The sequence below is a fragment of the Mobula hypostoma genome, chromosome 6 (assembly GCF_963921235.1).
Source record: "Mobula hypostoma chromosome 6, sMobHyp1.1, whole genome shotgun sequence".
Lineage (NCBI taxonomy): Eukaryota > Metazoa > Chordata > Chondrichthyes > Myliobatiformes > Myliobatidae > Mobula > Mobula hypostoma.
The window spans coordinates 31,045,754-31,073,608 of record NC_086102.1 but is presented as its reverse complement, the minus strand read 5'-3'; the positions used below and the strand labels follow the sequence as shown (position 1 = coordinate 31,073,608).

The 27,855-nt window shown below is 38.5% G+C and overlaps 1 protein-coding gene across 2 annotated transcripts in view; it reads left to right on the top strand.

Annotated features, from left to right (window-relative positions):
- Nucleotides 1–22,275, top strand: part of LOC134347902 (zinc finger protein 654-like) — a 64,888-nt gene extending 42,613 nt beyond the window's left edge. Inside the window, exons 5-9 of one of the 2 annotated variants that reach the window (XM_063050499.1) lie at nucleotides 4,156–4,355; nucleotides 4,597–4,733; nucleotides 6,958–7,099; nucleotides 11,652–14,127; nucleotides 18,209–22,275. In XM_063050499.1, coding sequence (XP_062906569.1) covers nucleotides 4,156–4,355; nucleotides 4,597–4,733; nucleotides 6,958–7,099; nucleotides 11,652–14,127; nucleotides 18,209–18,216 — 2,963 coding nt within the window. In that variant the 3' untranslated portion in view covers nucleotides 18,217–22,275. Of the gene's footprint in view, nucleotides 1–4,152; nucleotides 4,356–4,596; nucleotides 4,734–6,957; nucleotides 7,100–11,651; nucleotides 14,128–18,208 lie in introns of both variants that reach the window. The other variant, XM_063050498.1, reaches the window with a different exon arrangement.
- The last annotated feature ends 5,580 nt before the right edge of the window (nucleotides 22,276–27,855 follow it).

Sequence of the window (27,855 nt, the reverse complement as noted above, 5' to 3'; positions counted from 1 at the left end):
GACCTGACTTGGTCCAACCAAGCAGAGTCCACTGCCAAGAAGGCCCACCAGCGCCTTTACTCCCTGAGAAAGCTAAAGAAATTTGGCCTGTCCCCTAAAAACCTCACTAATTTTTATAGATGCACCGTAGAAAGCATTCTTCTAGGGTGCGTCACAACCTGGTATGGAAGTTGTCCTGTCCAAGACCGGAAGAAGCTGCAGAAGATCGTGAACACGGCGCAGCGCATCACACAAAACCAATCTTCCGTCTGTGGACTCACTTTACACCGCACGCTGTCGGAGCAGTGCTGCCAGGATAATCAAGGACACGACCCACCCAGCCAACACACTTTTCATCCCCCTTCCCTCCGGGAGAAGGCTCAGGAGCTTGAAGACTCGTACGGCCAGATTTGGAAACAGCTTCCTTCCAACTGTGATAAGAGTGCTGAATGGATCCTGACCTGGATCTGGGCCGTACCCTCCAAATGTCCAGACCTGCCTCTCGGTTTTTTTTTGCACTGCCTTACTTTCCATTTTCTATTTTCTATTTATGATTTATAATTTAAATTTTTAATATTTACTATCGATTTGTACTCCAGGGAGTGTGAAGCGCAGAATTAAATATCGCTGTGATGATTGCTCTAGTATCAATTGTTTGGCGACAATAAAGTAAAGTATATAAAGTATCTATGTTTTCTTCCAATGGTTATTGGGATACTACAGTATCTGTACCTGAAGAATTCAGCACCATTCTTGATGCTCATTTGACTAATATGTTTGATGTTTGAGTTTAGTTGGCTTTGACAGCATTGGAAAAACTGAATATGTCAGCAAATTGCTGAGTGCTCTCTCTATCAACCAAATATTCCTTGTCATGGGTTTTCAGCTGAATCTCTCATTTCAGATGTCTGTAAAATCCTTCTTTCTAGGAGTGAATGAGTTACAATCCAGGAAGGCCTTGCATTTGCAGTTAATTAATACCTTAATCTCCTGACCATTATCTTCAAACCAGTCCTAATTCTTTGTGGTGCAGAAGCATATAAGCTGTGGGTACTATGCAAGATGCTGATTGATAAGAGATATCATAGTTGTGTTCTTGAGCTTTGTCGTTGATTTTATTACAACAGCAGTTTTGTGATATTGATGCTTTGGGTCTGTGTTGCCTCAACCAGCTATATATTAGGCCAGGCACATTGTCATTGTGCTCACAATGACTCCCAACACAGACAGTTTGTTCTGAGCTCTGTCATGGGAAAAGTGTATCAGATGACTGGAAAAAAAAAGATCAAACATCTAGAAATCTTTGACTGCTCAGGTGGTGAAGGAGTTTTAAACATGAGAAATTCTGCATTCTGGAAATCCAAAGCAATACATACAAAATGCTGGAGAAACTCAGCATATCAGGAAACATTATGGAAATGAATAAACAGTTGATGTTTCAGGTGGAGACCCTTCTTCAGGACTGGAAGGGAGGAAGGTGCCTCCATAAAAAGGTGAGGGAGGGGGAAGAGGATAACTGGAAGGTTATAGGTGAAGCCAGGTGCGTAGGAAAGGTAAAGGGCTCGAGAGGAAGGAATTTGATAGGAGCAGGGAGTAGACAAGTTCCCATGAAGGATACATGGCTGTGGTAGCAAGTCTGGATGAGTACATGGAGTTGGTGGGCAGCAGAGATGTCAGAGGGAGAGCAGTAAAAGAGGGTCTTATTGAACCCTCATTGAAGCAAAGATTTAAACGTATTCAGGGTAGGCATCCCTTGAAGAGACTTTGCAGTGGAGCAACAAATCCTGAACATGTGAAATTCTGCATATGCTGGAAATCCCAAAACAACATTGGGCACTCTTGAGGCATGAACTTGAGGCTCTCAATAACAATGTTCCTGTATGAATGGCAAAAGTCCATTGAGTCACATTGGTCTAATCAGCCAACTTGGAACCCTCAAAAGTCATCCTTACTCCCAAAGGACTGTTTAAGAAAAAGAGTTGCAAAAGAAAGTTATTTATTGTTCAGTCAGTAACAAGCTGAAACAACTGTGTAGATGTCTTTTTAAGATTGAGAATTGATGTGAGAAATGTATTCATAGAACAGCAAAATAGAGGAATGAAGAGATGAGATTTAGATGGGAATAGGTATAATTTACAGTGGTAATATACTAAAACACCCTAACATTTTCCATTCTGGATGTTGATGGTTCTCATCTTCTGCTGGAACCTGGATCCTGCATATCAACAGGACATCTCAGCCAAAAGAAATTCTATTTAACTTGATTCAGAGTTGGAAGTAAATTTATTATCAAAGTACATATATATCACCCCATACTACCTTGAGATTCACCTTTTTGCAGGCATTCACAGTAGCATAAAGAAATGCAATAGGTCACCATGTTCTTCTTGGGTACTGGTATGATTGAAGCCTGCATGAAGCAGGTGGGTAACTATCTACTTGTAACTAATAACTATATACTTGAATTTTTCAGTGAGAAGTCTTTGAATATTGAATTGAAGCTTGAATTGTGGCTGATTATTTTGATCCAGCTGCCATTAGTGATTATGGTTGTTCTGCCACAATCTGCTGAGCTCAGCTAGATCAGTTCATGACAGAAATTGACCCTTGGACATTTTTATTTATAAACTATGTTTGTCTTCACCAGTTTGTGAGAAGATCATTAAACTTCAACTCCTAAAATCAACTTCTTCTAAAATAAAACAAAATCGGTTCCAAAGGTTTGAGCACCCAGCTTTTCAACTAAAAATTTGAAAAGTAACAATGCTGTGCAGAATTAAAATTCCCTGAAAGTGTAAGCAGTCATGGTTAAAGCAGCAAAGGGAATTGCCTCAACTATTTGGATTTAATGACAAGCCTGCTTAGTATTTGGGGATGGTGCATATTTATTCATGCAAGTTAAAATCATTTTGATTTACTCTGCCTTTTTGTTTAAATTGTTCAAAAAATCTGAATAAGCAGTTGCACATCCAGTTTTGTATTTTAAGTGTACAATTAACCAAAATGTTTTTGTGTTCACATGTGCATATTATTTTAAATCTAGTTTCTCGAAGGGGTGTGTATTAAAACTTTATCTTCAGAACAATTCTGATGCATAGGATACTAATTGTTATAGTGGCATGCCATCAACAATCTATCAAATTGAAAGAACTGTCGGGAACTGTATTGCCAAAAATGTCATTTTATCAAATGGATTGTAACGATTGCACATTTGCAGTTTCTTTCCATCTTTCAGCCAACTGTAGAACAATGATCGACTTGCTTTGCAGTTCCATCTGCTGATCCAATATATCTAAATAAGCATTGTAGGGCTGTTGTGTTGACACATCCTTTGCCTTGCTTTCACAGTGTGAATTTGTTTTGGAAAAATACTGTGTTTTATAAATGTATTTTTTGCAATTGCAAAACCCTGCTGGACGTTAATAACTTGGAGTACTGCAGGTCTACCCCATCAGCGAGTTGCTCGTATGCAGAAAAACTGAATGAGCAGGATTTAGTGCGCGTCATGCTGCTGCCTGCGTCAGAATGGGTGTGTAAAGGAGGTGTGCAGTCTAACAGCGAGTGATTGTCTTAGTCACTTTTCTTGTGATTGCAAGACCCTGTTGGACATTAATGTGAAATATTGCAAGTCCAATTCAATGGTTCATTGGCAGCCAGCACACAGTGTGGGTGTAGGGGGGCAGTGTACATGCTGGAGTTGGTGCTGCTCTTCAGTGTTTGCTCAGCAGAAGACAAGATGTTTTCAACTGCAGACTGTTGCAACATTCATGGACTCAGGGACTTGGTCTTTTTTGTGTGACTGTATTTTACTGCTGGCTTGTATGTGCTATGTGTGACTGATGGTATTGTGATTTGCACCTTGGTCCCAGAATCATGCTGTTTCATTTGGCTGTGCTGTATGGTTGAACGCCAATTAAACTTGAACTTGAATATTGCATGGAAACATGCATTGATTTCTTTTTATAGAAATATTAGTTCATGGCATGTACCACATAAGTCAAATTGAAGAATTTATAAATAGGATCATTGATGTTGATATTGTACCAGTGTTATAAATTGTTATATTTGCTGAAACTGCATTTTCATTATTGATTTGACTGCATAGAATTAGACTAACAGGAATGATCTGGTGGACTTCATTTTGTGTTCCTGTTTATTGTGTGCTTTTTACAGTAGATGAATATTTGGGATCAGAATCTCCAGTGTTCTTTGAATATAGAGTGAAATACTTGATGAAGTATAAGCATATCAAAGAAGCAATGACGCTGACCAAATACTGTGTGAATCACCCGCAAACTGGCAAAAACAAGTATTTTCTCCACTTATTTTTAACATGGTTATGCCGTTCATTCCCAGAAGAAATCATGTTGCAGGAGGTAAGGATTTGTATGAGATTTTGTAAATTTCAACAAAAAAATAGTGTTTATTAAATTTAACATACATTGTGATGTATTTTTGTCAGAAGATGTGACTATGAAAGGAGTAGGAAGATAAATATTTCAAAGGAAAGATGCACTTTACAATTGCAATTAGTTTTCTTGGCTGTTTGCACAACTTTGCAAATTTTAGGGGAATATGAGTTTTTTTTAACTTTTTTCCATTTGTTTTCCCTCAAAGATTTCTAGAATTGACTGCCAGGAAGCCCTTGATGTTATTTGCAGACTGGATTCAGAAGGGCAAGTGGAATTGTCATGGATATTGTGTGTGGCTTTTCTTACTCAGCAGCTAAGAAATGGAGATATGTATTGTACAAGGTAAATATTCTTTTTCTTTGTAAACGTCATTCCAGATAGTAAGCAAATTTTAAATGGATCTTAAATCCGTTTAAATTTTAGATCTGTTTACATCTTATATTTGTCCTTGCTTTGTATGGACATGTTGTAAATCCATTTTAAAATTAGTTATTTATTATTTGTAATCAATTTCTGATCTATGGCTATTATTTACTGGATTCCATTTAAAAAAAACTAAAATTTATTTGTTATGTAAAAAAAACAGAAAAAAATTCAGGTCAGATTATTTTAGTTAATGGGGAAACAGTTTTAATAACCGTCAGAGATTCTGCAGTTGCTTGAATTCCAGAATAACTTGCACAAAATGCTGGAAGAGCTCAGCAACATTATATATTATTTATGGAGAGGAATGAAAGGCCTTGGCCTGAAATATTGACTCTTTATTCCTCTCCATAGATGTTGCCTGACTTGCTGAGTTCCTCCAGAGATTTGTGTGTGTTGCTCAGCCTTAATAATGTAAATTGCTATAAATTTGATTTTTTGTGTTATTAACTTCAATATTTTAGGTGGTTTAGTTTTGAATGAATTTGTCAGTAATCTTTTTTTAATTACTATGTTTCATGTTGTTTAAACACACATTCATGTTTGAATTTTGTGTTTGTTGTGATATCATAAGTAATAGTATAATGTAGTATTAGCCCAGATTTTTTTCTGCATGTTCGTATGGTCCCACCATTTCTTCAGATTAGTGCCAGTGCATTTCAGAACCGCAATATAACCATGAAAAACTGAAGTTTACTAACAGTTTCATGGGGACTTACTAAGATTTCTCAACATTTATATTTGCATTTATATAAGGAAATCTGCTTTTGAATATTCTGACAGTTAGTCTTTCTGTAGGATCCATTTACCCATTCTTCGAATAGTGATTGCATTTCTGTCAGAAACTAATGTGAGCTCTCATCTTAAATGCTTTAGGATAAATTCCATTTTCAGATTTTTAAAGCTTTAAAGTGATTTAATTTTTAACATTTTTGAATGTCATGGATCTTTAGAAGCACTGGATTTTTTTGATGGCTTTGACATCATTCAAGGCCCTGTTGTTGCTAAGGACTTTGTTCCTTGTCTGGTTGAGCCAGCATGCTGGCATGCAAATTCAGTCTGCGGGGCTGGGGAACGTAGTTGCTGAATGCAGATTGCCAGATCCATTCAAGGAAAACCCAGGCTTCAGAGAAGTCTATGTAAAGAAATAGCCTTAACCAAGTCTCCATTACTTTTATTCCCCAGACTTTTGTTTACACTTTCCCACTATAACCTGAGTATAGTTCTCTATTCAAAATTTACGAGGGGTGATTGATAAGTTTGTGGCCTAAGGTAGAAGGAGTCAATTTTAGAAAACCTAATACATTTATCTTTCAACCTAGTCCCCTCCTTACATGTACACACTTAGTCCAGTGGTCGTGGAGCATACGGATCCCTTCTTTGTAGAAGAGGTCCACAGCAGGGGTGATTGATAAGTTCGTGGCCTACAGTAGAAGGAGATGAGTTATTAACTTCAAACTTTCTGCATAATCACACAGAGTTGAACTGCACATGCATGTAATGAGAGCGTCTTGGACCTCCAGGTGGTCCACAGCAGGGTGATTGATAAGTTTGTGGCCTAAGGTAGAAGGAAATTAGTTATACAGCTCTTATTACTTGCACATGCAGTTGAACTCTTTGAGTGATTATGCAGAAAGTTTGAAGTTAATAACTCATCTCCTTCTACCTTAGGCCACGAACTTATCAATCACCCCTGCTTTGAACCACTTTCTGGAGGTCGAAGACGCCAACTTCTACAAAGAAGGGATCCGTGCCACGGCCACTGGACTAAGTGTATAAATGTAGGAAAAATAAATGTGCTAGGCTTTCTAAAGTTGACTCCTTCTACCTTAGGCCACAAACTTATCAATCACTCTTCGTACTTTCTAAAGGTCGCTGAGCCAAATGATTTCATAGTCATTCAATAAACTTGAGTTTGGTATTCCCCCTGTGCATTGGTTTGTAGTATTATTAACTTTTGGTTTTTTTTAATGGAGAACAACAATTGGGTTGAAAAGTTGTATTCCTTTAAATTACTTGCTTAAATCCTAATTGAGCATGCCAAACCAGATACCTTCAAATGATATGCCACTTAGTTAAGATAAGTATGTAATTATCCCACAGTAACTTTGTAATTTAATGCTATCTACTTCACCTTACTTAGGGAGTTGATATTAGTATGGAGTAAGCTGCAGCTGAAACTTGATGCATCCAAGCAACACTTTTTAGAGAAGTGTCATCACCTTCTATTAACATCCAGAAATGTCAACCATATCTTTCTCTTTATCAGGGTTATTCAGAATGAGGTGAGTTACTGCGCTGCATTGTAAATGAAAGGCTGTGTATTTTAAGTTTATTACTTTGGATAGTTTTATTTTATTAAGCTTGGATCATCCTCTGCAGTGAATAAGAGATGGTGTACCTAATAAACATGACAAAGCACATAATTGTTGATTTCTGGTGGGCAATATTTTAAGAGTTGCTCTGCTAAAATTTATAAAGCTCTATTAATCATACTTTGAATACATTGTTTAATTGTGTGCACCACAGGAAGAATATATGAGCTGTAGAGGGAAAGCAGCAAACATTTATTACAGTTTTGTTTGAATTAGAATGAGGTGTTACACAAATCAGAATTATGTTCTCTTGCATTTGGAAAATTTGTATTGTGTTTTGAATTTTGAAAATACAGGTTGAGTACCCATATCCAAAATGTTTGAGCCGGAAGTGATTTGGATTTCAGATTTTTATCAGATTTTGGAATATGTAATAAGATGGCTTGGAATCACCATTATTTCTGACTCTGAATGTATGTGTTACCGATAAGCAGTCTATGTTCGTCACACTTATGTACTGATGCAGCCATTCTGTGTGTTCGATTTTCATTAGTGATGACCTTGGCAACCTCATGGATGAAATTCTCTGCTGCTTTATGATCAGTAGACACTTTATCACCGCAAATCTTTAAATATTTAATGCTGTGCCTTTTCTTGGGCTACTTCCACACTGTCTGTCTAGGTACCGTATCCGATGCAGACTTTGGTGACCATGGTTTTCCATATAGATCTACCCTTCGTTTTTTAGATGACTTCCATTTCCTCGATGTGTAGCCACCTGGCTATGCTTTTGGTGTACATAATCAGAGGTCTTCCTCTAGGTTTACTCCCCTCAGTCTTTCCAGAGAGTATGAATTTTTCCAGTTCATCTTTCCACATGATGTGTCCTAGGAATCTGAGTTGTCTTTCTCTTATTGTTGGTATGAGTGATCGAACTGCTTGGGCTCTTCTGAGAACTTCTTCATTTGATGTGTGTGTGGTCCATGATATTTTTAACATTCTCCTGTAGAACCATAATTCAGCTGCTTTTAGTCTTTTTTTCCATTGCTGAAGAAATGTTCCAGCATTCACTTCCATAAGTCAGGATAGAATAAATGTAGCACTGCAGTATTCTGTTTTTAGTGTACGTGCTCATCTTTCTGTCTGTTAATATGGTCTTCATTTTTTGGAAAGCTTCTTTCGCCATTGCTATTCTGTATTTGATATCTGTGTTGCACCTGCCATTACTTGTTATTAGGCTGCCAAGATATTTGAATTTGTTGACTTGCTTGATGTTTGTATTTCCAATTTTGATCATTGTGGGATGTTTGTCGTTCTGGAGATGACCATGCTTTCTGTCGTCTTTGTGTTGACTGAGAGGCCTCTGCTATTACTTTCTGCTGCCACTATAGTGAGTAGTTCTTGAAGTTTTGTTTCTGAGTCAGTTATTAGTACGATGTCATCAGCATATCTGATGTTATTTATATTATGACCTCCAATTGTGAATCCTTTGATGTCTTTGATACTTCTCAAGATATTTTCTCTATACAGGTTAAATATGTCTGGTGAAAAGACACAACCTTACCTGACTCCTCTCATGATATTCACATACTCACTCACTTCTCCTTCTATTCTGATGGATGCTGTCTGGTCCCAGTATAAGTTTCTTAAGAAACATATATCTTTCCCATCTATGTCAAGATCTTGAAGCATTCCCAGAAGATCTTGCTGTCTGACAGTGTCAAAAGCTTTTGTATAGTCAACGAAACATAGGTAGATGTCTTTTTGTGCCTGGATGGCTTGCTCACAGATCATCCGTAGCATGAAAATTGCATTTCTGGTTCCAGTGTTTTCCACAAAGCCGCATTGTTCTTTACTGATTTCTGGTTTTATACAGCGCCTTGCTCTCATCATGATTACTCTGAGAATAATTTTTGCCACGTGGCTCATCGGGCTTATGGTATGATGTACCTCACATTCTGTTCCTCCCTCTTTCTTTGGAAATTGTCAAAAAAGCTCACTTTACAATTTAACTCTCACGCTGTTCACACCGACTGCGCATTATAACAGCCGTACGACAGTGCTTGCGCAGTACCAAGCAGAAGCAGAAAAAGCATTGTTGTTGTGGTGTTGTCATGACAGCATTTTTAAGTATCTCCGTTTACACCGTCCACACTACAATGCGAAACAATTGTTTTCAAATTTACACACTCTGGAGAGTGTTTTAGAAAAGCTCCGTTTTCGGGGGATGAAAACTCCGTTTCAATGTGGACGGAGGGTCCATTTACTTAATGATTCATTTACTTAAATCATCAGGTATCTCCCCATGATCATAGATTTCATTTGCTATTTCTGTTACTTTCTCTATTCCAAAATCGTCCACACTACGCCGGATAATTTTGAAAACGAAGCTTTTTCTCTTGGTTTTGACCCTCCGTCCACATTGAAACGGAGTTTTCATCCCCCGAAAACGGAGCTTTTCTAAAACACTCTCCAGAGTGTGTAAATTTGAAAACAATTGTTTCGCATTGTAGTGTGGACGGTGTAAACGGAGATACTTAAAAATGCTGTCATGACAACACCACAACAACAATGCTTTTTCTGCTTCTGCTTGGTACTGCGCAAGCACTGTCGTACGGCTGTTATAATGCGCAGTCGGTGTGAACAGCGTGAGAGTTAAATTGTAAAGTGAGCTTTTTTGACAATTTAAAAACGCTGTCATGATGTGCCGGAACAGATGGCGGCAGTGCGGCATTTCATTGTTTTCTTGAACGCAACCCCCCACACAACCTAACAATTTCAGAACAGACAGCAACGAGACTGAAGCTAGAAGAGTTGGAAATGTACTCACCAAATACTTTGACCCATAGCTTACTGAATAAACAAGTATACTCACTTCGCCCTGTTTTCTGTCCTTGCTTGTATGAAGGTGGTTTACCTATTTATGCAAGTACTTCTCTGACAATAGATGTGTAACAGCCTAATGTAACGTTGTATGGAAATACAAGATAACACTGATGCAGACATGTTTTATACATTTAACAAGGTGCTTTATTAATGTAACAGAGTTAGTCAGATTCTTAATATTCATCGTCAGCCGGGTCATACTGTCCATGAACTCCCTATCGGTTGCCTCCATACGCTTCAGTATTTGTTGTTTTTTAGTTTTAATTCCTCCTGCGCGAGAGCCAACAGCAATTCCTTTGAAGTTTTTCTACTCTGTAACTGGAGAAATGCGCACCAAGTATACCATTTCCTCTTCGCTTGTTTTCTGTGTGTCCTGCGCATGCCCAGTAGGAGGAGATTCGCCCAAATATCCGTTCTAATGTGGACAGAGATATTTTGAAAAACGCTTGGTGTGGATGCCTGTCATTTTTACTTGAAACCGGCGTTTTCAAAATTATCCAGTCTAGTGTGGACATAGCCTCAAATTTCTGCAACCAGCCTGCTGAATATTCGTAATTACCTTCAATTTTCAGTTCATCATGATAGATCTTTGCTTCATGTTCAGCATACTGTTTAGTGGCATATATTTACTCTGACGCTGACAAATCAACTCTTTCAATACACGATTGAGATTTTCATTTTTCACTATGCAGTGTTTTTCTATTTTTCATTTATTTTTGTCCATTGCATTTGTGATCAATTCTCAGAAACTTCTGTGGTGTGCGCATTGCATGGGAACCTGTTGCCTTGTGGAATTTTCTATTTGTGACATCATGTCAGCACTCAAAAAAGTTTTGTATTTTGGAATTTCAGATAAGGGGTATTCAACCTGTATTAGGGGAAAGCATTAGGGTAAATTGAACTGTAACTTTGGAACTGTCTTTTGCAGATTGAAATTGACATGAGGTCAATTGTTACTTTTAAATTTAAAATTATTTTTTCCTCATTTCAGATATTAAGGGCAAAGTTGCTCTGTGGAATTGAATCACACATCTTTATCCAGTTGATCCTATTGTGTGACACTTTTCAGCTTAATTGTAATGAACAATGCCTACTAATATGCACTTGTTTATTTTGGAGATTTGGAGATTTTTCTTTTGTGATCAACATTCCAGGGAAGCATGATAATTGCATACCCTGTAGGTGATAACTTTATGACCTACTTATTTCACAACTGTAGGTCCTTTTAATTTAATGTCTGCATGTTAGATTCTTGAATTCCTAAACCTTTATTTCTTGTGGAAGCTTTTGGTCGTTGTTTGAGCTTTTATTTTGAGTGCTAAATGGTTGAATTGTTCAGAAGAAAATTTTGTCCTTCACTGGTTTGTAGAGTGTTAAGTTATTTCATTAGTGGAGTGTATTGGGGGTATAACAATAGTACTACTCTTCTGCCATAGCCTCTTCAAAAATGTTTCTTGTCGATAAACTGTCTAGCATTATTCCTTATCGAAATAGTTTTATATGATGATATAAATCAGTGTCTCATTGCAAGTCTATGGAGAAATATACTTTTGCTACTAGATAATTTTACATTTTTTGTCTGTTTGTAATGTGAATATCTCTAAACTTGTGAATATGTAATGTTGAAACATTGTAGGTTGGAGCTGAAGGTCTGCAATTCTGCGTTGAGCTCTGTGCACGTGCTCTACGGATGGATTATCAAGATGAACCAAATACAAAAACTTTAGTGTGTAAAACGCTGTCATATCTGCTGCCAAATGATTTGGATTTCTGTAGAGCATGCACTATTACAGTTTTTTTCTCTGAGTGTACATTAGAAACTTTTCATGCTGTTGAAAATCTATACAGTCAGCCAGATCAGCCATACACTGAAGATACCAGCTCAGTTCCAAGTTTCCTTCGTTGCGAGCTGCTGCTTGTTTTAAAGAACACCTGGCCTTTTGATCCAGAATTTTGGGACTGGCGGATTTTGAAGAAAAACTGTCTTGCTCTAATGCGTGGCAAAGTGGCCTTAATTAAAGCTCGTGGAAGAGATTTGCTTGTAAAGTTTGGAAACAACGTGTCAGTTAATAGCACCACAGATATCAAGACCACGGAGAAACCTGATAGGCTGCTGCTCAGCCGAGGCACGTCCCGGGCAGACGGCCACAGTGCCGTGATGCATCGTTGTGTGTTGTGTAAAAAAGAGTTCCTTGGTGGACACATTATGCGACATGCACAGGTTCATCAGCAAAAAGGTGCCTTTCCTTGTCTCATTTGTGCAAGGAAGTTCAGATTGAGGGGACAAATGCTGAAGCATTTAAAGACTCATCTGAGGAAGATTCAAAAACAAGAACTTGCTGCATACAAAAATACTCAATCTTCTAGTGCTGCCAATGACACGCAGGAAACCGATCCTCTCACAAATGGGATTCTTGATGCAAAAGTATCAACTACTTCAGAATCTGCAAATGCAGATGAACAGACTTGCTCTAAAACGTTTACAGAAAAAGAAGATATTAAAATTGTTGATCTTCCAATTGAGCCACACAGTTCAGCTGGTCTGGATGGAGCACTGAATGAAAATTTCAAAACTCAGGAAGATCCTAACAAAGATGTTGCTCCTGATACAGCTGCTGATAATGCTACAGGTGCTCAGGTGGTAGAAGAAGAGTCTGCTTCAGATGTGTCTGCTGTTCCAACCAAAAAGAAAATGAAGAGCAGTTTTCTTGCCAAGCAAAATTCAATAGGTCACAGACATAATGGAGCTCTATGCAAACAAGAACAGGTAGAAGATAAAACTATGTCAAAAGAAAAAACAGAAAATGATACAGAAAGTGATGGTTTCCTTAATTGTCCAAGCCATGGCTGTTCAAAGGTATTTACTAAGATCCATTTTTTGATTAAGCATGCACGGAAATTTCACTCCTCCGATGAAAATGTACGAGATTACCTGATGGAGTGGTATAAAGGGAAGTGCCGTTATTGCCAAAGAAAATTTATTCACTCTCAACATTTAATTGACCATCTAAAAAGGCACGTGTATCCCAAACTATTCTTCTGTTTACAGTGTGGTTGTAGTCAGAGGTTTAAATCAGCTTCAGAGCTTTTAACCCATTCTAAAAGTCATGAAGTTTTTCAAGCACAGTGCAGCTTTGGTGACTGTGACAAGTTGTTCGATAGAGTTGATGTGCTTTATGAACATGAGGCACAGCATTACTTAAGTAGCAAACCTATTCACATCACAGATTGTGACGGCAGTAAAACTGAAGCAAACAAAATACTAAGCCATCAAGCAAAGGCAAATGAAGATGCGAGCTTGGAAAATGAACAGAACGTTGTGGAATTCCCAGTTCCATCGTGGAAGTCACGGAAAGAGTTATTAGAACCAAAGACTTATCTTCACAGTTTGTCTGGCAAGCAAAGTGGAAATCAAAATGAAACAGGCACACTTAATGATACTCCACATGCTTCCATTGAATTGGAACAAAAATTGTTGACTGTTGAATCAGGCAATTTAAATTGTATTAATAATGAACAAATTATAAACGGACATGATGAATTAAAAGGGAATTTCAATAATTCAAATGCAGATACACTTTCCTCAGGTAATATGCCAAATGATGGCATTGCTGATTTGGATAAGACCGGTCTTTCAATGGATGTTTCAAGATCAGAGTCTACATCAGCAGTGTTGAATAATAGCATTTCAAAAGAAGCTTTAAGGGAGCAAGCTACAGGAGTGTCACAAAACAGTGGCTGCCCGTCACAGCAAAACAAGACTCCTTCAGGTTTGCAGTCATCCTCCAATCAAGAACAGAACGGCAGTAGTAGTAAGAATAATAGCAACAGTAAGGGAGAATCTGAAAGTGGTGGCAGGCAGCACAAGTACTATAGGCCTCAGCCACCAAGCTACCTGGATGAAAGGTATATCAGTATGCCAAAACGAAGGAAGTTGGCTACTAATATAAACCAGTCTCCCACGTCACATGAGAATGCAGTTAATGTAATAAACGATCGACACATATGTCGGAAATGTTTCAGGATCTTCAACAGCATTGAAGCACTGGAAGGACACAGCTCCCAGAAGAATTGTAGACCACTCTTTGTTATGGAATCAGATAGTGATGAGGGTAAGTACATGATTAAACTTAATTTATCAAATATAAGCAGGTAATTCAGTTAATAAAATTCATTGTATTTTGAAATGATAAGCAGTGCCTCAGTTACAATTTTCCAGTTAAACTGTGTTTGACGAAAGAGTTGAATAAAATTTACAAGTGGTTGTATACATTGCTTAATAAAGATTCACAGGTGAATCAAATCAAAGAGTTCCACTGCCTGTAACATAGAAAATAAATCCAAAGCTCATTTGAAAACCATACAGTATATGTAGTAATTCTGTAGCTTCTATTAATTTTGAACAAGTCTGTTCTGATATTTCTTGCAAAGTTCATTTGTCTAGATCGAATGAAGCAGAAATGCAGCAGACCAACTGCTGTTGCTGTGGTTTATTATCACTGATATAATGTTGTGAAATTTGTTGTTTTGCAGTAACAGTGCAATGCAGAAAAAAATGGATGTTACAATAAGAAATGCACAAAAAAAGGTGCAAAAAGAGAGCAAACAGTGAGGTAGTGTTCATGGAAGGTTCAGAAATATATTGTCAGAAGGAAGAAGCTGTTCCTAAAATGTTGAATGTGTGTCTTCAGGGTCCTCTACCATCTTGCTGATGGTAGTTATGAGAAGAGAGCATATCCAGGGTGATGGTGTTCCTTAATGATTGATACCAGCTTTTTGATGCATTACCTTTTGAAGATATACTTGATAATGGGGTGGCTAGTGTCCATGATGGAACTGGCTTGAGTTAATAGCCCTCTATAGCTCTTTCTATATGGTGACGCATCCAGTTAGAATGCTCTCCACAGTACATCTGTAGAAATTTGCTAGAGTCTTTGGTGACGCACCAAATCTCCTAAAACTCCTAACGAAATAGTGAAAAATTTGTTCTGCTCTGATCGGCCTTACCTGTATGGCAACCCCTCTTCCATTTTCAGGTACATCAACATTAAATGTAGTGTGCTTAAGCATAGAAGTGTCAGCTGTTTTCATTCCAACCAATTATATTCGTCTTCAGTGAACTGGATTAAATTGCTTCAAGTTGATAACCTGTAACAAATGTTTAAAGGTACGCTATATTTCTCAACTGATTCCATTAAGAAATATAAACTCAGAGTTATAACAAAAATTAGTTGAATAGATCAGTAATACAAACCAAATGATTTAAAGAAAGGCTTAAAGATTAAAATATGGTTAAAAGTACTCCCAATAAAGTTGGTAAGCATGGGGATTGTTAAATTTGAGAGTCAGTAATGGATGACCATAAAAATCTGATGAAATAGAAATAGAATGAGAATAAGTTTTACAGAAATGTAATAAATAAAGATTAAGATCTGCTACAGTGTAAAAAGAGAATAGTAAAAAGATGTTTAAGCCACTGAAGACAAAGGTAAGAGCAAATATAATGGAGAATAATGGAATGATTTAAGTATTAACCAAGGATTTTGTATCTGTCTTTACTGTGGAAGACACAAATATAAATAATGAAGTAGTAAAGATCTAATGATAATGAAGATTTTAAAAAATAAGAAATACTCAAAATTAAAGTAGTCAAAATGTGTTAATTCCTTTTGCTCTAATAGCTTGCATCCCATTTCAAAAAGATACAGTGATGACGATCTTACAAAATTCCATATTTCCGGCTGACTGGAAGGTAGCAAGCATAACAATGGTGTTCAAAAGACTTCAAAAGCATAGAATAACAACTCCAGCAAACCATTCACAAACAAGAGAAAATTTGCAGATGCTGGAAATCCGAGCAACACACCCAAAATGCTGGAGGAACTCAGCAGGCCAGGCGGCATCTATGGGGAAAAAAAAGTACAGTTGACGTTTCGGGCTGAAACCTGAAAAAAAAAGCTGAGGAGTAGATTTAAATCTGGGGGAGGGGAGAGAGAAGCACAAGGTGATGGGTGAAACCTGGATGGGGAGGGGATGAAGTAAAGAGCTGGGAAGTAAATTGATAAATGAGACAAAAGGTCATGGAAGAAAGAAAAGTGGTAGTGGGGGGGCGGGGAGAAGGGGCACCAGAGAGAGATAATGGGGAGGCAAGGAGATAAGGTGGGAGAGGGAAAAGGGGATGGGGAATGCTGAAGGAGGTGGGAGGAGGGGCATTACCAGAAGTTGGAGAAATCGATGTTCATGCCATTAGGCTACCCAAACGGAATATAAGGTGTTGTTCTTCCAAACTTATGTGTAGCCTCATCACAGTAGTGGAAGAGGCCATGGATAGACATATCAGAATGGGAAGTGGAATTAAAATGGGTGGCCACAGGGAGATCCCACTTTTTCAAGTGGATGGAGCATGGGTGCCAGGTGAAGTGGTCTCTCAATCCACATCAGGTTTCGCCGATATATAGGAGGCCATACTGTGAGCAACAGACACAGCATATGACCCCAACAGACTCACAGATGAAGTGTCACCTCACCTGGAAGGACTGTTTGGGGCCCTGAATGGTAGTGAGGGAGGAGGTGTAAGAGCAGGTGTAGCACTTGTTCCGCTTACAAGGATAAGTGCCAGGAGGGAGATCAGTAGGGCGGGACACAAGGAAGTAGCATAGGGAGTGATCCCTGCCGAAAGCAGAAAATGGGAGGCAGGGAAAGGTGTGCTTGGTGGTAGGATCCCGTTGGATATGGCTGAAGTTTTGATGAATTGTGTGCTGGACGCAGAGGCTGGTGTGATAGGTGAGGACAGGAGGAACCCTACCCCTGGTAGAGTGGCAGAAGGATGGGTTAAGAGCAGACATACGTGAAATGGAACTGATGCAGTTGAGGGCAGTGTTGATGGCGGAGGAAGGGAAGCCCCTTTCTTTGAAAAAAGGAGGACATCTTCTTCATTCTAGAATAAAAAGCCCCATCCTGAGAGCAGATGCGGTGGAGATGGAGGATTGAGAGAAAGGGATGGCATTTTTACAAGTAACAGGGTGGGAAGGGGTATGGTCTAGGTAGCTGTGAGAGTCCATGGGTTTATAATAGACATCAGTAGATAAGCTGCCTCCAGAGACAGAGACAGAGACAGTGAGATCCAGCAATCCATTTTTGCTTGTATCAAATGGCCTGGACCAAGCTGCAACTATTTCTAGTTTTAGTGCAGAGAAATTGTGGAAAGCAGTGGAACAAGATTTGCAGTTGTATATTTCTGTTCTGTTTTTTTTTGTTTTAGATACATGTATAAATTAACCCTTGCTGTTATAATAAATTGAGACTCTGCATACTTGACTTAATTGTAGAAAGCAAAATAAATGTGTTTTTATACGCTGGTGGTATGTAAGAGCAGTTTATAGGAAAGCACATATGTAATATATCTGCGTAAACAGCAGCAGCCTTTGAGTAACTTAGCATACCAATTAACCTTTAAATTGCACAGGAAGACCCTGGTGTTTATTTAACCTCAATAGAAAGTGAGGACATATACAGATATTAAACTGTTTTATCAGAAGAACCTAGTGCAATTCTAATTCAAGTAGATTTTACCATCTGGTATGATGAGAAATACTTATCAAAAATAATGTACCCTCAGTGACCAGTTTATTAGATACTTCCTTTACCTAATAAAGTAGCTACTGAGTTTATGTTCATGGTCTTCAGATGTTGCAGACTGTCCACGTCAAAGTTTGAAGTGTGTGTTCAGAGATGCTGTTCTGCACACCACTGTTGCAATGCTTGGTTATTTGAGTTGCTTTCCAGATAGTTTGAACCTGTCTAGCCATTTTCCTGTGACCTCTCATTAACAAGACATTTTTGCACATAGAACTGCCACTCATTGGATGTGTTTTTTTTTCACCATTCTCTGTAAACTCTAGTGACTGTTGTGTGTGGAAAAAGTCAGGACATCTGCAGTTTCTGAGATACTCAAACCACCCCAACTGGCACCAACAATCATTCCATGACCAAAGTCACTTAGATCACATTTCTTTCCCATTCTGATGTTTGGACGTTGAACCTCTTGACTATGTCTACATGCTTTTCTGCATTGAGTTGTTGCTACATGATTGGCTGATTAGATATTTGCATTAATGAGGAGGTGTACAGGTGTGCCTGATAAAGTGGCCACTGAGTGCATGTGAATAATTGTGAATAATTTCTGCCTTTCAGGTGACTAGGAATTCCTTGAAAGTGAATGGCCGCTCCGACATAGCAGTTGACAGTCAAACAAGGGAATCAACTTGCAGAGTTCACCTTCACTTAATCCAAGTGCCATGTAAGGACAGAAAGGATCAAAGACAACAAAATAGCAAGCTTCTGTCTTTAAGAACATCTTTTTAAAAGTGGTAGCACTTATTCAGGAAGGGCTCTTACACTGAAGAGTCTGGAGAAGTATGGAGAAAAGTGTGATGCCTTGTAGAAATGGATTTGAAGTGCAGAACCTTTGTTTTACCTCCTCAGATTGGAAACTCGTATGTTTATTTTTCATTTGTTTTGGGCCAACAATCTAACAGCACAATAGAGAAGCACCTGACAACTTGCATGGCCAAATTTTGCTGGGGCTGAGCATCTTGTGGTGTTAATTAAACTTCCTGCATACTTTAGCTCAAATGTAAATGCTTGGATATCATTTGGACTGATGTCATGGTATTTGGGACCTTGGTAATGACCGGATCAGCTATCTCATCATTGATAGTTAAAGATTGAGATAGAAAGGAAATGGGTGAACTAGAGCCACATCAAGTACATATCTCATGGTATAGCAATGTTTTTTATCAAGAAAACAAAAATGGAGAAAGGGAGTAAAAAAAATATAAATTTTTAACTTTTTAAGAAGTATATTACTACATAGGAATGAGATTTAATGGTTTAAAAAAAATCCCTTTCTGAAATGGTGTGATCATATTGGCATTTCATTGACTTTCATCCTGGGATTAAAAGACCATGTGCTTCTAATTATAAACTTAATCATGTTGCAATAAGCCTTTGGGCTTTTAATAATACAAATCTGAGAAATTCTTAAAATTGGAAAGTTGAGGATGAGGGGCATTGTTAGGAGCCAGTCCATGGAGCAAGTTCTGGAGATTCAGTGCAATGGTGTATCCCTTGCTGTGAATCTGCTGGTCAGTTTGTGGAATAAGCAACACTCTGCATCATGAACAATAATTATCCAGGTAGATTTGGCCCAATGTAGGTGCCTTTGAGCACAATTATAACACATCCAATTTGATTTAAATTCAGCCAAAAACCTTAAAGCTGCTTATTATAATAGCTGAAGAGGATTGCTCACAAGTGTAATTACATATGTGGCTAGTTGTCTTCCAAAACAACAATGTTGAAGAGTTACTGCTTTCTGCATTTGCTGAAGAAATAAGGGATGAACACAAAGTTCAAATTTGACTAGCTTAATAAATATTTTTTTCTTGATGCAATATCTTCTGCTGTAATGCAGTGAGGATACCATATTAATGTATGTATTAGTATTGTTAAGGCTAATCCTATCATTTATAAAACAGTGGACTTTGACTCCCTGCATTAGATTTTAAAGTTACTTTGATGAAGTGGCAAGTATAGTAGCATGCACATCAGTATGTCATTAGTATGTCTCCCGAAGAAGGCTATTAATAGATTTTGTTTTGTTTACCACAACAAATGTGTTAAGTGTTCTCCTAATGCACTACAATATCTCTTGAAGCTTGTCAGTTCTGAACATTTTGTTCATCTTTACAATAAACTTCCAACGTTGAATTAGTTATTTGCAAATCAGACTGATTTGGGGATTAAATTACATCCCCATAATAATTATATTTTTAAATTTTAAAATGGGGGTGGAGAAGCAGTGCTTAGTGAAATTTAAAATCTACCTTGCAGATCAGAATGACCAGAGGTTGCCTTTATGTAACATCTCTGAAAAGCTAAATGTATTCTAATCCAGAGCATTATAACAATTACAAGGTTTTTTTTTAGAAAAGCAATAAAGCCACATTTGGGATAATATGAAAAAATGAGTTTGTATAGAAAACTCACTTATTGGGCAAACAGGACTTCAACTTAGATGCCTTATGTTGTGCGCAGGGATCCTTGGCTGTTGAAGAGTACAAGGCTTTATTTTAAATTAATTTGTAGAAAATAACTTGAGATTTTGTTATATTCCATGATAGCCAGCGGTCTGAAAGTCCACCATAATATTTAAAGACGACATCATCAACTGAAAAATTTGCTTTAATGCTCTGTGCTGGTTGATTAATGCATTTAGGAAACAAAGCAGGTGAAAAGGTAAATGTACTAAACTCTCTAATGCTGAAGAAGTCTGCCATTTCAGAGTATTGCCTATAGTAATTTGCTCCCTCTAAATTCTACCATTGAAGTTGTAAAAAAAAGCATTTGTAGATGCAAAGCGAAAAGTGCGTACTCCACTCACCTTCTTTGACTCACCGAAGATCAACAGAGGGACCACGCTCATTCTCCATTGGTAATAACCTGTTGGCAAAGCTGGTTGCTGTGCACCAAAATAAATGCTCTGAATGGAGATAGGGGAAATGGTCACTTTTTCATATTTGGACCTGGAAAATAACATACTTCTCACTGTATATTTTGAAAGCATGCGACGTGGTAGATGATTACTACAATGATGACCTGAGGGTGCACCTTTTTTTTAAAAGTGTTCTTAGATGCAAAAATAGATTACACAGTGCAATTTTGTTGTCCAGTAACATGATGAAAAGGCTCAGTCAATATTTATAGTTTGTTTTTCATTCACCTTGAACAGTCTTTATGGTCAACAAACTGCATGTAATCCAACTAAGTTTTGAAGACTAATTTGCTTTTTACGTTAAAATATATATTGTGTCACATATTACTGTGTGATTGGTTTCACATAACTCAATATTCTCTAAAATTTACTTTTTTGGATCAACACTAGAATAATTTAAATCAAAATAAAGGCTGGATAAAGGCTTGAACAAAAGATCTTTAGCCATATAAGGCATAAGGAAAATTGTTAGTGTTCAATTTGAAGAATGAATTTCTGTTAACTGCTAGACAGGAGCTGTAATTCATTTAATTTGATAATTGTCTGAAAAATAATGAAAATATGGTGAGAAATGTCACATATAGTAGGTATAAATGAAACTGGAAAAAGTTGAGCCCATTTGGAGATGTACCATCTTGTGACAAGGCCACTTGCTATTAAATCTAGATTGTAAATCATGCAGGCATTTAAAATTGCTGTTAAATGTTCAGAGATTAAACTTTATATTTGGGCCTTTTCCTACTTTTAGAATTGAGTATGCTTAATTGTCTATTTTTAACATGTGCACTAAACTATGCTGGAAAGTGTTTTCTATTGATAATTTCCAGTAAATAATGAAAGTAATTGTATCTTAGAGGTAGTTACTGTAAAATTTGCAGAGAAGCATAATGTAAATTCCCAATGAGCATTACACTGTTTCCAAGTATGATTTATCCATTCACAGTTACTGTGGTGCCTGTAAAATAATAATATGAACTACTGTTTTAAGTAGGAAAGTGTACATTTGAAGACATTTTTACCATTTATACAATTTGGTTTCATATTTTCAATTCAAACAATCTTGTAATTATTAGAGATTAAATTGTGAATGGGTAGTCTTTTAAAATATAGATGGATTACATGGAAATAGAGCTTGCTTGCTTAGAAGAAACCAATTGCAGATCATAATAAATTGCCCTTCTGTCCATGGTAGAAGTTTGTCCTTCATTAGCACTTTGGTTACAGTTGTCATGCTCAAGTCATCACAGCATTATTTTCCTTATGATTTAAGAATAAGCCTTTAAAGAACTATTTATTTCTTTATCAAAAAAGGCACTGACAACTAAGAGAGGAAAGCCTTATATGGTATCAATGTTTTCTTATATTTGTAAATTGATATTGGTAAAGGTTTCCACACAAGATTAAATACACTTTTGAAATGATAACTTTTGCACTTTTCTCTATTGATTATTTGTATCGGGGCTATTTAAAATTAGATTATATCTGGTCTAGCAAGTTCTACATTTTGTGCTTCCTTGTTGAACATTTGTACATTATTCTACTTTTGTGTTTGTTAATACAAAGCTCAAGCTGAGCCATAATTGAACTGCAGTCATTCTAGTGGATGTGGCCTAGGACATTTAATTTTGATGCAGTTCTCTGAAAACGATTTGAAAAATTAGCGTTTCTTTTGTATTTTGCCTGAATTTATTGATTAAAAAATCACTGTCTCTATTTGTGGTTATTATTTTTCCAAAGTAACTGTAAAATCGATGGAAGTGAACATATGGTGAGTAACTTGTATCGTGTTTTCTAATGAATTAAGAGATTCAGGGTGGTTTGATTATAAATGTTCTCTTATCCATAATTCTCACAAAAGTGAATGTTTCTAGCCTAAGGAGAACAATGTGTTGGTGACCTTTTTAAGTTTCTCCTTTCTCTCTGTAACTGACACAAAAGTGAGAACATTTAAAAGATTAGAGTTAAAATTGGCAATTCATTACTTGTAAGCGACAATGCAAATTGACAGTACAGTTTGGAGACAAAAGAGACTGCAGATGTGAAAATCTGGAGAAACACACAAAATGCTGGAGGAATAGTAGGTTAGGCAGCATCCATGGAAGGAAAGAACAGTTGACTTTTTGGGCCTCTCCACCAATCCCCCTCCTTGCAACAATGCTAAATATTATACCTGCTCCTATACCACCTTCCTCACCACTATTCAGGGCTCTAAATAGTCCTTCCAGCTGCAGCAGCTCTTTACCTGTAAATCTATCCGTGCCACTTATTGCATTTGGTGTTCCCGATATGGCCTCCTTTACTGCCATGTTGAAGCCAGATGCAAATTGGAGAAGCAGCAAATGTTTTGTCTTGGTTGTCTCCAATCTGATGGCATCAACATCAATTTCTCTAACTTTCTGTAACTATTATGCGCCCCCCCACCCCGATTTTTTTTCTCTCTCTCCTGCTTATGGCTCGTGTACTCCTCTTACCCCTCCCCTATCCTCATAACTGTCGCCTTCAGCTTCCTCTTTCCATGGAGGACTGGAGTTCTTAGGCTACGTCCACACTACGCTGGATAATTTTGAAAACGCCGGTTTTGAGTAAAAACGACAGGCGTCCACACTACGCGTTCTTCAAAATATCTCTGTCCACACCAACACGGATATTTGGGCAAATCTACTGGGCATACGCAGACACATCTGAAGAGAACAAGCGAAGAGGAAACGGTATAATATTTACGTTTCCGTGGCGGCATTGTGCTATTTCCATAGAATAAAACTAGAGTACCAACAACAGCGAAAGAAAGTTTTTAACAATGTCTTCGAAGAATACAAAGAAAATCTCCGCTGGAAAAATCAGACCGGACTTCTCCTTTTAGACAGACAATGAGGTCGAACTGTTTCTGCAAGTTACGAACGACTACAAAGTCAGCAAAGCAGTAGGGATGTTTAATTCCAAACAAATTATTAACGTAGACAATAAAGTAAACAACACACGCATGAAGCTGTCCTCTACCCAAGATCAACAAGTGAGTGGAATCTTCGGCTGCCAGACCTGAACAGTATTTCTGACATTAATATTTTTAAAGATAGACTCAATCAAATCAATTTAGGAGATCTAGTCAAAAAAACTCACTTTACAATTTAACTCTCACGCCGTTCACACCGACTGCGCGTTATAACACCGGTGGTCAGTCAGTGACAGTGCCGGCTTGGAGTCCCCGGGGTACAGGAGATCGAGGGTACAACCACCGCAGACTGGGAGACCGGAGGGTACGGGCAGAAGAACAGAGGATGCAAACAGAGAAACCGAGGGGACCAGCTTGAAAGCCACCTCCAGTTTAAATTCCATGCGGAATATTTTGGAGGATCAAGAACCAAGAACAGCCGTCCAGCAATGCTTGCGCAGCAGAAGCAGAAAAAGCATTGGTGTGTTGGTGTCATGACAATATTTTAAAATCTCTCCGTTTACCCCATGCACACTACAACGTGACACAATCGTTTTCAAACTTAGACACTCTGGAGAGTGTTCGAAAATCTCCGTTTTCAGGGGATGAAAACGCTGGTTCAGTGTGAATGGAAGATCAAAACGAAGAGAAAAAGCTTTGTTTTCAAAATTATCTGGCGTAGTGTGGACGTAGCCTTAGATTCTTCAGCCCTTTGCCTCTTCCATCTATCCTGCCAGCTCATGCTCCTCCCCCACTACCCTTTTATTCTGCCTTTAGCTCCCTTCTTTTTCAGTCCCAATGCAAGGTCTTGGTCCAGAACATTGCTCATTTCTCTCTATCGATGCCTGACAGTCTTAGTCATTCCAGCACTTTGTGTGTTGTAACCAGGTAATTTGTTTGGGTTTGGGTACAGATACTATTGTGATCCTGAAAAATAAGCTGATTCTAAACAGCATTATCCTACCACGAGGAGACAGAAGTCATCCCGCCTATTTGCCCATCAAGAATTTCTAATGCTTGTTGAAATATCCCATACATCGTACAGAGTTGTCAGACCCAACTTTTTAAGATTTGTATGCCAGCCTTTTAGGGAATGTATTTTTATTTAGAGATCTGCATGGTCCTTGGCTTGCTCATTGCAGAAGTACCATACTCACTGGTCCTTTACAGCATATTTTCCAATGAACTGCTGTTCTTCTCTTTTGAACATTTTGCTTACATGTAAAGACTTGGCCATGTCTCTCTGTCATAGTGACAATTTTCTGCTTTAAAAGATTTTGCACTATAAGCACAACGTTTGTTCTTAAATTCTTCTTGAAATTGCAATTATATATAGGATTGACTGTGGGGTGTAACAAGGAGTTTTAGTACTTTTTTTTAAAAAAGTGAGAAGGTAAAATCATAGTAAAAGGCAGAGCTGAGTTAAAGAAGTTTTGAAGATGTTCTTAATCAGTCGTAATTTTAGAAGCATGTCAAGATCCATGATTTGTATTTTTGCATAAAGTTCACTGGACAGTATACATCCATAAAGACCATTAGAAATAGGAGCAGAATTGGGCCATTCAGCCCATTGAGTCTCCTCTGCCATTCTATCCTGGCTGATCCCAGACCCCAGATCCCACTCAACCCCATGCCATATCCTTTGATGCCTTGACCGATCAGGAAGCTATCAAATTCCACTTTAAATATACACATGGACTTGGCCTCCATTGCAGTCTGTAGAAGAGCATTCCACAGATTCACTACTGTCTGGCTTAAAAAAAAATCCTCCTTACCTCTGTTCTAAAATGTTGCCCCCTTCTATTTTGAGGCTGTGCCCTCTAGCTCTGGCTACCTCCACCATAGGCAACGCATCCATCCTATCTAGTCCTTTCAACATTTGGTAGGTTTCAATGAGATCAGACCACATTCTTCTAAATTCCACTGAGTACAGACCCAAAGTTGCCAAACACTCCTCATGTTGACCCCTTCATTCCCAGAATCATCCTCATAAACCTCCTCTGGACTTTCTCCAATCACAACACACTCTCTGAGATATGGAACATAGAATAGTACAGCACATTACAGGCCCTTTGGCCCACAATATTGTGCCGACCCTCAAACCCTGTTTCCCACATAACCCCTCCCCCGCCCTTAAATTCTTCCATATACCTGTCTAGTAGTCTCTTAAACTTCACTAGTGTATCTGCCTCCACCACTGACTCAGGCAGTGCATTCCACGCACCGACCACTCTCTGAGTAAAAAAAACCTTCCTCTAATATCCCCCTTGAACTTCCCACCCTTTACCTTAAAGCCATGTCCTCCTGTATTGAGCAGTGGTGCCCTGGGGAAGAGGCGCTGGTCTTATCTGTTCCTCTTAATATCTTGTACACCTCTATCATGTCTCCTCTCATCCTCCTTCTCTCCAAAGAGTAAAGCCCTAGCTCCCTTAATCTCTGATCATAATCCATACTCTCTAAACCAGGCAGCATCCTGGTAAGTGTCCTCTGTACCCTTTCCAATGTTTTCACATCCTTCCTATAGTGAGGCAACCAGAACTGGACACAGTACTCCAAGTGTGGCCTAACTTTATAGAGCTGCATCATTACATCGCGACTCTTAAACTCTATTTCTTGACTTATGAAAGCTAACACCCCATAAGCTTTCTTAACTACCCTATCTGTGAGGCAACTTTCTGGGCTCTGTGGAACATGTACTCCCAGATCCCTCTGCTCCTCCACACTACCAAGTATCCTGCCATTTACTTTGTACTCTGCCTTGGAGTTTGTCCTTCCAAAGTGTACCACCTCACACTTCTCCGGGTTGAACTCCATCTCCCATTTCTGCATCCTATCAATGTCTCTCTGCAATCTTCGACAATCCTCTACACCATCTACAACACCACCAACCTTTGTGTCGTCTGCAAACTTGCCAACCCACCCTTCTACCCCAACATCCAGATCAATAATAAAAATGACTAAGTCCCAGAACAGATCCTTGTGGGACACTACCAGTCACAACTCTCCAATCTGAATGTACTCCCTCCACCACAACCCTCTGCCTTCTGCAGGCAAGCCAATTCTGAATTCACTTGGCCAAACTTCCCTGGATCCCATGCCTTCTGACTTTGAGTAAGCCTACCGTGTGGAACCTTGTCAAATGCCTTACTAAAACCCACGTAGATCACATCCACTGCACTGCCCCCATCAATATGCCTGGTCACCTCCTCAAAGAGCTCTATCAGGCTTGTTAGACACGATCTGCCCTTCACAAAGCCATGCTGACTGTCCCTGATCAGACCATGATTTTCTAGATGCCCATAGATCCTATCTCTAAGAATATTTTCCAGCAGCTTTCCCACTACAGGCGCAAGGCACACTGGTCTATAATTACCCGGACTATCCCTACTACTTTTTTTTAAACAAGGGGACAACATTCACCTCCCTCCAATCCTCCTGTACCATTCCCATGGACAATGAGGACACAAAGATCTTAGCCAGAGGCTCAGCAATCTTTTCCCTCGCCTCGTGGAGCAGCCTGGGGAATATTCCGTCAGGTCCTGGGGACTTACCCGTCCTAATGTATTTTAGCAACTGCAACACCTCCTCTCCCTTAATATCAACATGCTATAGAACATCATGTTGTCCTCACCATCATCAAGTTCCCTCTCATTGGTGAATGCCGAAGAGAAGTATTCATTGAGGACCTCGCTCACTTCCACAGCCTCCAGGCACATCTACCCACCTTTATCTCTAACCGGTCCTACCTTCACTCCTGTCATCCTTTTTTTCTTCACATAATTGAAGAATGCTTTGGGGTTTTCCTTTACCCTACTCGCCAAGGCCTTCTCATGCCCCTTCTTGCTCTTCTCAGCCCCTTCTTAAGCTCCTTTCTTGCTTCCCTATATTCCTCAATAGACCCAGCTGATCCTTGTTTCCTAAACCTCATGTATGCTGCCTTCTTCCACCTGACTAGATTTTCCACCTCACTTGTCACCCATGGTTCCTTCACCCTACCATTCTTTATCTTCCTCATCGGGACAAATTTATCCAAAACTGTTGACGTTACTCCCAAGTTTGGTCTGACTAGCATCTTATAAAGCTTCAGCATTATCTCCTTGCTTTTATATTCTATTCCCCTTGAAATAAATGCCAACATTGCATTTGCCTTCCCTACCACAGACTTAACTTGTAAATTAACCTATGGGAGCCTTGCATGAGGACTTTTAAGTCCCTTTGCACCTCTGATGTTTGAACCTTCTCCCCATTTAGATATTGGGGAGAAGGTTCCTTTTACCAAAATGCACTGTGATACATTTCCCAACACTATATTCCATCTGCCACTTTTTTTTTTGCCCATTCTTCCAATTTGTCTTG